General features: G+C 38.7%; 1 protein-coding gene across 1 annotated transcript; it reads left to right on the top strand.

The window, feature by feature from the left end:
- The first annotated feature begins 7,700 nt into the window (after positions 1–7,700).
- tmem147 (transmembrane protein 147) lies at positions 7,701–13,647 on the top strand. The gene is made up of 8 exons (XM_034102435.1): positions 7,701–7,803; positions 8,572–8,674; positions 9,010–9,079; positions 9,196–9,261; positions 9,458–9,594; positions 9,695–9,779; positions 10,571–10,692; positions 12,771–13,647. The coding sequence occupies exons 2-8, from the start codon at positions 8,598–8,600 to the stop codon at positions 12,889–12,891; spliced, it is 678 nt and encodes a 225-aa protein (XP_033958326.1). The 5' UTR covers positions 7,701–7,803; positions 8,572–8,597; the 3' UTR covers positions 12,892–13,647.
- Positions 13,648–14,071: the final 424 nt, after the last annotated feature.

The following is a 14,071-nucleotide window of genomic DNA, read 5'->3' as shown; positions in this document are numbered from 1 at the left end:
CTGTTTTGAAACCATGAGCTGCAAAATGAGCGCCTTACCCCACTGTACAGGCTCTGTTTTGCGAGGTCCTCTGGCACTTGCGGGCCGCCGAGGGGTGGCGGTGTTTGGGGCAACGAAGACGGCTCCTCCGCCTCCGTGGGCGAGGCGGGCAAAGCCGGCGAGTCGGGCGGGAGGACGTTAGTGTCCATGACAGTGGCCGCGGGAAACGTAATGTCCCCATGATCTGAACTGTTATTACCTGCAATAGATGCAGTGTTACTGCTGGCGATAAGGACTGGTTGTTTTAACCATTTTCTGATGTCCACCATTGACTGCCGTGTAAGCACCTTGCAGATGATGAACGCTCAGAGGAGACTCGGCACGTCACATTTGCACGCCATAGGACCCTGACCAAGCGTCGCTCCTGGACGTTCAGGGAGTGACACTGTGTTGGCACAGGTCATGCACACCTGACATAATAACGTTACTTAGGCTACTGTTTAAATTGACCAAATAAATGCAGCAGACAATGTTATTTAACCACAATTACAATGTATTACTATATTCTTCTTCTTCTTCTTCTTATTACTATTATTATTATATATGTAATATCTTTCACTTTTAATTTTGTTATTTTTTTTTACTTTTAATAAAAAAAAAAAATTCACTTTTAATTTTTCAAATGAGGGTGCATAACGACTCAACTGAGGGTGCAATGCACCCTTATGCACCCCCGTAGAACCGGGCCTGCCTGCTCCACACATGAGTTGGGTCCACTTTATGTTTTATCTCTTTGTTTTTGTAATCCTTTTTGTCTTGTCATTTGTTTATTCCAAGGCGACATGCAAAGCAGATAGAAGCCAAACAAACTATGGTACTCTGGTTTATTTGTCACCACTCCAAAATGCCAGTGTTTCCCATACTGTAAATGTGACTTGCTATTGGGTATATTGGATCTAATTACTTATTGTTGTCCCTATTTGCACGGATATTTTGTTTAGGGAAAAACAGAGTTGTCTCTTTGGGATAAAGAAGAAAAAACAATAAGTTGTCTCATGAGGAAATCATGAAGGAAGAATAGGACATCGTTTTTTCCATTTCCCCAAAACATTGTTAATCATAGTATTCATTCACATTATGTACCTTATGAACACAGAACAGACTAAGATGGACACTAACACACTTCATTTATGTGTGTTACTCATGGGGCCAATTGATCAATATATTCAGTTTACATTTGGCACTAAGTAGTTTCAACAAATGAGAAGTTAAAGTTATTTCTCCTATGATTGTAATAAAATGAAGACCCCCTTTTATGGCCTATATTAATTTCTGCAATAACCATTTAATGAACTCTCTAAATAACAGTTTCAATTGTTTGTATTGATGAGTTTCCCTCTGCTCAAGGAGCCTTTGGCTTATAATCAAAATTAACCGAGACGGAATTCGTACACAAAATACAAGCTTCAGGTGATAGAGCTTATTCAGGTCACGGAGAAATTGAGGCATGATCTGTGTTGTCAGATTATCATAGGCAAAGCTGACAATGTGACAACAAGCATTTCTATTCATCATAGAATTGGAAGTCTACTCTCCAGCTCAGAGGATGAACTGGTCAGAGGCCAGACTGTACTACCAGAGGAACCACGTTGACTTAGCTGCTGGGAACATAGTGGATATTTCTGGCCTGAATGGGTTTTTGTTGAACGTCAGTCAAGTCTGGATGGGTCTACGCAGAGTCCCTCTGAACGACTCAGCGTGGAGGTGGATTGATCCAAAGTGAGTATTCTGACGCAAATATCATGTAATATTGAGGAGATAAATTGTAGTTGCTGAGCGAGACATTATTCATGTATTTTCAGAGGTGGAGAGGGGGTCTCAGGAGGAGACTTCTCACAGAGGGTCCTCTGGGCCGATGGAGAGCAGAGCGACCACTGTGCACTTGTGGATGCAGATTTAAAGTGGCACAGTGTGAGATGTTCAAGTACACATCCAACGAGATTAAATATCATTCCCAAAGAAAAGACTGGTACGCGGCTTCTGATTCCTGCAGTGATCAAAGTGACAGTTACCTGGCCACCATCACCATGGATAACACAGGCAAATTGAAGTCTGCTGGCTGGATCGGGCTGCACCGAAAAGCTGGTGAGACCTGGAGTTGGATCGGGGATCAGCAGTCTGACTTCAGAAACTGGGCCCAAGGAGAGCCCTTCTACGCCGACTGTGGCTCTTTTGATCCTGTAAATCAAAAGTTTCACTGCAAAGCATGCTCCACAGAGCTTCCTTTTCTCTGCTATGATGACAACCTTGTGGTGGTGAACGAGAACAAGACATGGGAGGACGCCCTGAAGCACTGCAGGAAAATGGAGAGCCCATGTGAGGACGAACCGAGCCCCTGCATCTACAAACACGACCTCCTGAGCCTGGAAGTCCTGGCTGACTACAACTACGTCAGAGATAGGATCTACAAAGCCACCACTGATGAGGTTTGGGAGTATGGTGGTGGGTTTTCGATGCTGGCTTGTGACCATTTAGAGTGAAGCAATGTCCACCATGTATACCCGGTTGAAGTGCTCGCAATATACAACCTGTCATAAAAGAGGGATGATTTCCCCCTATGTAATAGTTTATTTCAAAAATGTTAAGACCTCTGGAAATAAAAATATCAAATATTTCTAGAAACAACATGTATTTGTATTAACTCACAGCCCCCCAGATGTTCTTGCAGTTCTTTAATAGTCTGAATTATGAAAGACAGATTCATCATGAATAGGATATTAAGAACTTTTTTTCTATTTCAAAGTTTTCAATGTTAATGTTTAATAATTATAGCGACAGCAGGACACAAACAAAGTCGCTGAGAGGCTGAGGCCGGGCCTGTTTGATGTTGTATGACATGCTAAAAAAGTACTTGCTGAGATCAAAAGCTCTGTTTTGTAGTATTGTAGTTTAATGACAAAAAACTCGGTGATCAGACATATACATTGTTATAATAATCAAAGCAATCGTAAATCTTGCGGTCAACAAAAAAGTACAACGGCCCTGTGTCACCCTCTCTTCCACACACACACACCTCACGCAGGTGAACAGGATTATAATGAGTGCCGCCCATATCCATGTGACCCAAACCAACCAATCAATAGTGATCAAACAAATATCTTAAAACATAAAGGATTACTAAACACGTTTCATGGCTCCTACAATAATTGAAGGACAGAATAAGTAGTTGATTCATTAATTGGCTTATTAATTGTTCTACCTTTTGAGATATCATTTAAATGCAAATGTATTCACTGTTATAATAGCTCTTTTATAAGCACAGGTGTATTGTTACTAAGTAATATAAAATAAATGCAGGGGTGCCTTAGTCCTGTTTTTTTATGGTTGTTACCTTTTGCTAAAAAATAAACTAACCGTTAGCTTGTTTTTTAAAACTGTATCTTCAGCTTTCAAGGTCAGTTAATTGAGTTACGAGAATATCATTTTTGGGGTTTTTCCATGAATTAACAACCTTATTGTTTCTAAGCTTAATAAAACTACAGCTTCATCGCCAGGCAAGTGTAATGTGAATGAAAGAGTGAGCAGTTACAGGTAAAACCATTTTAAAAGGGGGAGTCACTCTCAAGGCCTGTCTTATGTTTCTCAGGTTTGGACGAGCCTGCGCTTCCTGGGAGGGGAGTGGCGGTGGTCCAACGGACAGCAGCTGGAGGACCAGAGTCAGACCATGCTGCCGGACTGTCCGTCCCAGTGGAAACACTGTGGAACCCTGTCCAAACATGACACCAACCACTGGATCACCAGGAACTGCTTGGAGAGAAGAAACTTCATCTGCTACAGATATAAAACGGTCAGTAATCAGACAGACTATCTTGGGGTTTGAGAGCTTTTCGGTGCTTCATTTCTGCCTGTTTTGTTTGTATGTTAACACACTGAGCTCTATATATTAAAGGGTTTGATCAGATAATTAGAATTAGACTAACCTGGTTTATTTTTGCCAGTGAGTTAGAAAGAATATTGGCATACAGTGGGAATGAAAAATGTAAAACAAAAAGGTTTTTGTTTTTTCTGATGGTTTTCACAATATTAGGCTTGTGTGATCTGTAGCAATCCCAACGGACAACACATATCATGGACATATGAATACTCCTATGTTTTGTTTAGACTTTCATCATTACCATGAAATCAAACCTTGATTCAGCTGAAGCCCATTAGCTGCTGTAGTTCCGTAAATGTGGCAAATAAAACATGGTCTATCTACTCATGTATACTTTTTTTGTTTCTTTTTTTAATTTTATTAGCTCCTTTATTTAAAAGTAAAGCTATACATGAACACTGTGATCAGTGTTCATAACAAAATAAAAAATAAAAAGTTATCATCAGATATTACAACAACCACCTCAAAGTCATTGCAAAACATATTTTTTTTATACTTTCATACTTTTGGAAATAAAATCATCCGTTGATATCAGCCTGTCCTCCTACAAAAAACGACCATATAGGTCAGCAGCTAAATACGACCCAGAGTCACGTTTTAAAGTGTAGCACCTCTAGTGGTTGTGTAAGAAACAACATGCTGCTGTCGATTGCAAACGCTCCGGAGGGTCGTTTATTCACAAATAACCCTCTCTGGAAAATCCTAAATTGTGGAATAGTTTGGCTATTAAAATGCTTTTTTATTAGATTTCTAGCGAGAAGTGTATATTGTACTTTTATAATCTACGTCCAGTGGATGTGTAGGATCTACAGTTTGATAGATATACGAAGATGATTTGAGGTCTCGCCAGGAGAACGTGTATATGGGGCAGCTTCCATGTAAAGTTAGCATGGGTGAAAACAGTTTTTCCGGTCTTGAAGTTTTCATAATAAAACCGGAAGTATTCCCCACACTGTCAAATGATTACACAGTGATATCTCCATTACTCATCCACTAAAAAACATCAGTTTATCCTTGTTAATTACACAATATTGATTGGTTTAAATTGTGTACAATGCTTTTGTGTTTTTAACCTTCGATTCGGAGAAACAAATTGTTTTTTCGGAGTTTAGACACTACAGAGTTTCCGAAGACACTACACTACCCAGAATCCCCAGCTATCGTTTGGGACTACAACATCCGCCTTGCTTTACAAACCCCGTGATTAGCCCTCAAGCTCTGTGATTGGATATTGGAGTGGCAGTGCGACAAGGTTACGCTGAGCGTCAAAGCTCTTTGAAATGGAATGGAACCACGCCAGACTATCCAAAACTGGACTTGGACGGGTCCAGCCCGGCCCTCCCCTCCAGAATTACACTTGCTGGCTATTGTGTGTTTCGCAACAGGTTCTATGGCACGTCTCTACTGGGAAATGTAGTTTTAAAAGACGTTTTCATATTTCCCACAATTAGAAGTTGCCAGTATTAAACTGTATACATCCCTGGAGGTTTAGGGGATACGAAACACATTGGTGTTATCAAATTTAAAACATATAATTAATACATGGGTGAAAATTGCTTGTGTCCATAATGGGCAGCATTAATACCACATGACAGCTAAGATCAGAAGAGCTTTATTTAACAGCTGGTCTTATGTCTGTGACCCCTCCTGTTGTTAATTGATAAGCCTGAAACATGCACTTGTCAAGGTTCAGATGCACATTTAGCAAATATGGCAGTAGCCATCGATCATCTTAAGATAAGATACTTTATTGATCCCAAGTTGGGAAATGTTTTTGTTACAGCAGCATGTACTACTTTGTTCTACTCCACTACAATTCAGAGGTTAACCTGGTATTTTTACTCTACTACATTTATTTTTGTTACTTTTCAGATTCTGATTAATGATGTGAAATATAAACAACCCTTAAATCAGACTTTAGTTACACCTGAGTAAAATTCAGCCTTATCAGTTTGTCTGTTTTGCACATCCTCCTGTTAATATCTTTGGACGTCCTGCACTAAACTGTTTTATTGTAGAGATCACTACAGTATCTTCTTGATATTTTCCATTCTATATTTCTATTATTGACCCCTATTTTGTATGTACTCTTCATATTTAAATGTTTTCATCAAATATAACTTATTCAACAACTAAATTCAATAACGTGCTTTAACCACTAGGAGGTGCAGTTTAGACCAGTGGTCTAGTTAATAAAACATAATAATATCGTACATAATATGACTATTCACTTTATTGTGAAATTAAAACAGAACGTTAAAGGAAAATACAGTTTCAGTCTCTCGACGTGAAGCTTATGCATTGTACCATTAACTTGTATAGACCTGTAACAGTCAACTGCATGAGGAGTTGGAAAGGTAGTTCATAAAATCAGTAATATCTTTAAAAACTACAAAAAAGTCCCTTTCTATCAGCTGTGCACCGTTATGGTGTAAATACAGACAGATCTACTAATTGGATCAAATATAAAAGTCAGCCGAATTAGTGTTGATACTGCAAGGAGACGTATTGTGTGAAAAGAAATGGAAGATGTTGTTTAATTGTTGATATATTTATGGTCCACGTCACGTATTCAGTTTTGGCGGCATCTCTTCCAGTTTGTCAAAAGGTCTTCTGATCAGGGCTCTAAATACATATCTAGGGCAGGTATGTAATATGTAATGCAGCCGAACCGTGTATTGCAATGCCGTTATGTGATGACTTTCAAAGATAAATTATTATTCTTATTTTTTTTAATGTTTTCAGATTTCATATCACATAAACACTATATCCCGACGTGCATTGCGGCATGATTTTAGCCTATCAAAACCTCTGAAAAAGAAATGTGTCTCTCAGAATCGAAAGAGAAAAACCTATGGGAAAAACACAAAAGCATTGTACACAATTTAAACCAATTAATGTCGTATAATTAACTAGGATAAACTGATGTTTTTTAGTGGATGAGTAATGCAGATATCACTGTTAAATAATTTGATCATTGGTTTTATTATGAAAACGTCGAGACCGGAAATACTGTTTTCAACCCGTAACTTTACATGGAAGCTTGCCGCATATACACGTTCTCCTGACGAAACCTCAAATCATCTTCGTAATATCTATCAAACTATAGATCCTACATATCGACTGGACGTGGATTCTAAAAGTACAATATATACTTCTCGCTAGAAATCTAATCATAAAGCGTTTTAATGGCCAAACTATCCTACAATTTAGGATTTTACAGAGAGGGTTATTTGTGAATAAACAACCCTCTGTAACGTTTGCATTGGACGGGAGCACTAGAGGCCGACAATTTTAAAACGTAATTATAGGTCGTATTATGCGCTTGAACAAACGACATATTTGGTCGTAATAAGGGCTTAAACAATCGACCCATTTGGTCGTATGAGTTGGAGGACTTGTTGGTTGATATAAGTGAACTTACTGTTTTCTGAAGAAAAATCACAAGTTTACACATTTTTGGATCATCAAAAAACATGCACACCCACAGGCAGCACCAGTTATTTCAGTATTTAAGATGTACCTTTATTGGAAATATAGTTTTCAACTCGGCTTTTTATAAACGCACTATTTTTGTTATACAGGTACATACAAATACACACAGTTAAGTTCGTTCGTGCACACATGTGTGCCGCCCATCACTTCCAACATCACTCACAAAACATTTTAAGGATTTAAAATGTTTAACTATTTGTATTAATTTTACAATTTATATTTTTTATATAAACTCAATACAATGCAATATTGTCTGTTACACTCAAATGAACGCATTACATGTGAATTATGGTTCCTATCTGTGAGGTAGTCGGAGGCATTTCGAGGCTGAGCCAAACGCACTTCCGGTTGTCATTCAACGAGCCAGCACTGTGAATCACCCCGGCTCTAACACAGTAAGTACAGGACGGGTTTTCCTTACAGTTGTTGAATTAAACAGTTACATACAACCTTAATGAAGACTCGCTTAATGTGAGACTGCACATACAAAATAACCCTGGAGACGGGTTCTGTAAATACAGCAGCAGCGCGTGTGGCGGTGCGCAGGCGACGGGATTGTAGTTAAGCTAACATTAGCTAATGTGCAGTTTATTCATTTCCGTAAAGACTTCATCATCATTTCACTTGGCGGTAGTAGCCTTGTTATTGCTTTACAAATGCTGTACATTAGCCCGTTTGCCTGTTCGTATAATGTGAGCTAGCTCCAGTGTGAACTGTACAGCAGGATGTGTAGGCTGTTAATGACTGTCGAATAAAGGTCAGCAAGTAGACATACATGCCAAATCAGGAATAAAAAAGACTTCTAAATATGAATATAGATAAGTGGCGTACAAGTGTAGAAACAAATTAATTTCAGAAATTAAGAAACGGCAATACTCATTTAATTACGAACGTCTCTGGTTTAAGCTCATCAAATGCTAGCTTCTTCCCTGTGTTTTATGAAATAATACATACATTAATACATTATTAAAATAAATATATTTTGGTTTTGGTTGATAGTCAGTCAAAAGAAGACATTTGATACCTTGACAACTTTTGTTGGGTACGTTTCAATATTTTGTGAAAATAAAAAATATGTGTTTGTGTGTGTGCCAAAGCCCTTAACAACTGCTGACCTGCTGAGTGGACTCTCCGTGAACTCCTCTTCTTCTTTATTTCTTCAGGGGGCTGAATTCTGTGACCAGACACCATGACCCTGTTTCACTTCGGGAACTGCTTTGCCCTGGCCTATTTCCCTTACTTTATAACATACAAGTGCAGTGGCCTGTAAGTGCTTACTATTAATACACCGTTTTTGGCATTGTTTTTCTATGTTCCTGTGTTGTAGCAACATGCTCTGCGACTAAGAAGTCTGTTAATAATCTGCTTAGTAATGTGTGGGGTTTGGGAGGGGGTCAACATAATCTTCTTAGCACTGTGTAGTGTGCTCTTGGATTTGGCAGTACCTCTGCCTTACCACACATTTTAGTTTTTGTAACAATTATTGCTATAAAGTCTTAAAAAATGGCCTCCTATTTGTGATTTATCCATGTCTTTCTGCCCCCTTATTTTACAGTCCGGACTGTCATTTAACTCTTTCTCTTTGTGTTTTCAATCTTTAGTTCAGAGTACAATGCCTTCTGGAGATGTGTCCAGGCTGGAGCAACGTACTTGTTTGTCCAACTTTGTAAAGTGAGTTGGCTTTCTGGGGATTAAATAATATTCCATTGTGAAATTGGGCAGCGGAGTTTGCAGGAAAAAGCTTGAGTTTCGGAGTGTGTAAACGGGTTAATATGTTTGTGTTGCAGATGCTGTTCCTAGCTACATTTTTCCCCACATGGGAAGGAGGAGCTGGAGTTTATGATTTCGTAGGGGTGAGTGTTCCTTCCTGTCAGATTCCTTTCAACTATTTTAATGAAAATACAAAGAAAACCAGTGTCTTAATATCTTGTGAAGGATGTTATAATGATTGTATTTACTTAAAAATAGCCTCTTGGCTAACTCTGGCACATTTACAGCAATGTTAATTAATGTGCACTGTCCCTGTTAAATAAATAAATGTTCTTTTAGGAATTCATGAAGTCGACAGTGGACATGGCAGACCTGTTGGGTCTCCATCTGGTGATGTCCCGTAATGCTGGCAAAGGAGAGTACAAGATCATGGTGGCGGCCATGGGCTGGGCGACAGCGGAACTTGTGATGTCCAGGTAAGCTGCGACGCTGCGCCTGAAGAAGAAACATTAGCGTTCTTAAATTACTATTGATATACAAATTATGAATCTTACCCTTTGTGTTGTGAATCTTTAGGTGTCTTCCTCTGTGGGTGGGAGCCAGAGGGATTGAGTTTGACTGGAAGTACATCCAGATGAGCTTTGACTCCAACATTAGTTTGGTGAGTAGTCGTCCTATTCTTGTTTTTCACTACTCCACTCTGTCTGCTGCTGTATTTTTTAAATTATCACTTTATCTGTTGTTTTTTACGTCAGCCTTTTCCCCCTCTTCCTTCCATCTCGCTATCCTCCATCGCGTTTTTTGTTTTTGTTTCTCGATGCAATGTTTTTAATCTTTTTTTCAAACCCTCCTATTTTGTTAATTGCAAATGTCGCTATGTTGCTATATCTGATTTTAACTACACAATTATTGTGGCCAATACAATTCAATCATACTACCGCGATATGTAAAGAAAAGAAAAAACAGAAATATGAGGATCACTCTAATTCATGTTCAACTTTTTTCCTCTAAAATGTTAACATTTCTGGATATCTCAAGAAAAAGACACGAGACAGGAGCTTACGATTTTGTTAGTGTTTAATTGCAAGAAAACCATCGAATACAATCCATTTAGTTTATTAGCATAAACATCGTTCAAATAAAATGTTCAGTCGTTTTAATTATGTATCATAAACTGCTTAGTTAGTGTTAGGAGGTTAAACAGTGTCAGTGACTTTTTAAATTAATTCCTCAAATAAATGTTTACAGGCTAGCTTTTATGTGCTTTTTTAAGGCGTTTACTCCTTTTCTTTATACATTTATATTTATTGCTGCGCTTTTTATTGTTTAACTTGTTTACTAATTTTATTTTTCATAATAATTTTTCTTCTTTCCACTATGCTTATGCTGTTGCTGTTAATTTGCCTCCTGGGTATCTGTCCAACAAATGGAACATGTTTTATGTTTTTCTAGGTCCATTATATCGCCATGGCAGCAGTGGTGTGGATGTTCACACGGTACGACCTCCCTAAGAGCTTCAGGCTTCCTGTTACTGTGCTGCTGGCTCTGTGTGTCTACAAGGCCTTCCTCATGGAGTAAGTCTGACACACTCATACACAAACTTCAGATATACACACTAGGGCTGTGCAATTTAATCGATCTTGCGATATATATCGATATTTAATTTTCCGCGAAAGTATCAATATTTCAGCCGCGGGTATCGATACATTAAGTCTGATAACTGTGTTCCAGGAGAGAAGCTTTAAAAAGGAGACTAATTGAGTCTCTGAGAATGTTCAAATGTATACTTTAATTAATAAAAAGCGCGGTAATGTTACAAGCAGAAGATGGTTCAGTCAGAAAAACAGCTGTGTTCTGGCTCTCGTGAGCGAAGGGAAGAGAGCGAGCTCCACCTTTCCAGCTGTTATCCTGTTACTAATATCCTCTGCTGAATCCTCCCTGTGGGCCGGTTGGCGCTGCTGGGGATCGGCCCTCCACGTCTCCAATGTTCGTTGTTGCGCATTACAGAGGATTCAGACATTGCACATTACATATATAACTAAACACGCCTTTTCTCCTCCTTATCTCTTTCGTGACTTTTCATTTAATACATTTTAAACGCTGTAATCAATACTCCAAAAATACCTCACGATTGGTATCATTTCCGGTAGTTCCGAATGTTGTCTCATGCTACCCACGTCTGTAAACAAACGTATTCAAATAAACTGTACCTTCATTTAATATTCAGCAATAATAATATCTCAACGTCTATACAGTAGTTGTAGTGTTGAAATCAGTAGGTTTCGGTGTGCAACACTCCGTGTCATGTCGCTACTAAATTCACTTCTATAGGAAATTGTATATTAGCCACATGCTAAATGCTAACCGGAGATGAAGGATTTTCAGAATAAAAGCTCAACAACTGGTTGTGCACAACAACTTCTGGTTTTTCAGTATAAAACAGCATTTAAACTGACGGTATGTTTATGGTACTTTATGCCATCAAAACATTGATTTGAATTTCTAACAAGTCCCATTCAAATCCCCCGTGTTCCGCCACCTGCTGCACCTTTTCATTCTCCATTCTCCATTGTGATACTGCACTTTACAGCTACAGTTTGCACTGTTTCAATAAATGAAACTAATTTTCTCACCACATCTGTTGATTCATTTTGTCCAGCATTTGCAAGCTGGAGACTCTCTGTCAGAGCCATATATTGTATAATGGATGCTTTCAGTTTTCAGTTGAATTAATTCAATCCAAGTCAATGGAACACTCACAAGATGTCACCAAAATCCCACTGTCCCTTTAAAATCTTTCAGAAAATGATATAAGTGTATCGAATTATATCGAATCGTATCGTTGGCTGAATATCGTGTATCGTATCGTGAGATTAGTGTATCGCCACAGCCCTAATACACACCACCTACCACCTCATCTAGCTTTAGACAAGAACGCACATTTCCAAAAAGGACAAGTATTTGTTTGAGGGAAAAGTCTGTCTGTTTTTACCATCTATGTGGTGGCTGTGCTTTGTTTTTGCAACCACAGGAGGGCACTATATAACAGCAAGAATACTAACTCCAATTTACAATTCAAGTACAAGTCAGAAAAACAAACTTGCAGGTCAAATAAACGACATAAAAGTTGCATCACTTGACAAACCTAAAATATATTTGAAATCTCTTTCCCTGAAGTATAGAGAGTTGTGCAGTGGTGTGATCTCATTTTAAATGTGAGAAGAGATGGTACTGGACCCCGGGTCAGTTGGGTGGACGTTTTGTCTATTGCAGTGATTACACTTTAATCGTGTGCGCCGTGTTGGAGTCCAGAACAAACTGTCCTATGGAAATACATGTATATTGAATTGTAACTAACTAGTACGTGATTTACAGATTTACTGTTTATAGAACATGTTGCTCATAAAAAAATCCTCAAATGTGTTTTGCAAGTGGTTAAGAGACCAACGGGAGGACCAGCAGATCATTTTATTACATTTGGGTTTTCAGTATTAGTGGCTGAAGTAAACCATAGTTTGTACAAACAATACATGCCATTTAACTTTGCGTTTGTACTTGCACTTTGTTTATCTTACGGATGGTTGCAGTAATGCATTGTTGTCCTTTTGTTCCTTCCCATTTTAACTTACTTTGTGTTTCTCTCCCTCTTCAGGCTGTTTGTCAACATCTTCCTGCTGGGCAGTTGGACCGTGTTGTTGGTGAAAGCCGTGCTGACGGGGGCCATCTCTCTCTGCTCTCTGTTTCTCTTTGTCACTCTGGTCCACAGCAACTAAGTCAAACCCTGTACCCCGGGATAAGCCTCCAACGGTCTTTTGGGTCCAGACTGGACCCCAGTTGTCATAACCTAGAAGCTCCTGAGGCCTTTTGTTTTCAGTCAATGTATCACCATACAACACCAAAGACTACTGAAAAATGCTTGTTGATAATGGGTTGCTGAACTGGTCGTAGGTACAATTCTGGCTAAACTACCCTACTGGAAAGCTAACCAGTTCTTCAAGATGTTTAGTCATCAGTCAGTAAAGACCTGTGATGGGAAACTGAAGCTTTGCTTGCTTTCAGTCCAACCAGTACACACTGCTGGTTGAGTGATGACATCAGAGAGCTTCTGTCACATGATTGGCTTTCCATTGCTGTGTTGATTTTGTTACACAGGGGAATTTTGTACCAGGAAGACCACAAATGAATTTATATAACATTTCTTTTTTATGTGTTGTCGAATGAGACCTCTTAGATTAAATAGTCAAGTGAATTTATAAGAAACGAATGACAGTGATAGTTCCTCGCGTGGCCACCAATTTATGAATTTATTTATATATTACTTGTATTACAAGTAAATATTATGTAGTAGTTCAAACGTAACTAGCAAGATTTTTTCTAATTCTTAAAGAAATTGATTTCTGTATTTATAGTTTAACAAAAAAATAAACAGTCCTGCAGTTTGAGTGAACTCAGCATTATGATCACATTTTGTTGAATTGTGAGTATCTGTGATTTTGACATTTAAGTAATAAATATGTCTTTTTGTCTTATCTCTGCTCTCCGAGTCTTCATTGTCAATACTGTTCAATGGCTGTCATGAGTGACTGTCATATTTAAGTGAGTTCACAGGGGCCCTACAAGCTCACATTCCAGTTTTATAATTGTATTTTGTTCTGTGACATGTCTCCATGCTTTAATGTTCAAAAAGCTCTTTATTTCTCTCATACTGCCTGTGCTGCAGCACCTCTTTTCACCCTCTGTCTGAACCCACAGCCCAGTCTGCTCTGATTGGTTAGCTGGCTGACTCTTGTGATTGGTCAACCACTTAGGCTAAGGGGAAGGACATCTCTATCGCGTCCAAAATGTTGGAGTGCTAGCCAATAGCAGCTACATTGTTACATAGGGATGTCACTCATTGTGAATAGTCCCTGTTGTCCTACATTTTTGTAGGACAACTACTACTGACTGCTGTCA

The sequence above is a fragment of the Pseudochaenichthys georgianus genome, chromosome 16 (genome assembly GCF_902827115.2).
Source record: "Pseudochaenichthys georgianus chromosome 16, fPseGeo1.2, whole genome shotgun sequence".
In the NCBI taxonomy this organism is placed as follows: Eukaryota; Metazoa; Chordata; class Actinopteri; order Perciformes; family Channichthyidae; genus Pseudochaenichthys; species Pseudochaenichthys georgianus.
This window is presented reverse-complemented; position numbering and strand designations above follow the sequence as displayed.

What these genes read in the sequence shown, in the direction of transcription:
- tmem147 (XM_034102435.1), top strand. Translation starts at nt 8,598, where the DNA reads ATGACCCTGTTTCACTTCGGGAACTGCTTTGCCCTGGCCTATTTCCCT. An exon ending in GAGTTTATGATTTCGTAGGG is followed by an intron (nt 9,262 to 9,457) that starts GTGAGTGTTCCT and finishes ATGTTCTTTTAG; the next exon opens with GAATTCATGAAGTCGACAGT. An exon ending in GCGGAACTTGTGATGTCCAG is followed by an intron (nt 9,595 to 9,694) that starts GTAAGCTGCGAC and finishes GTGAATCTTTAG; the next exon opens with GTGTCTTCCTCTGTGGGTGG.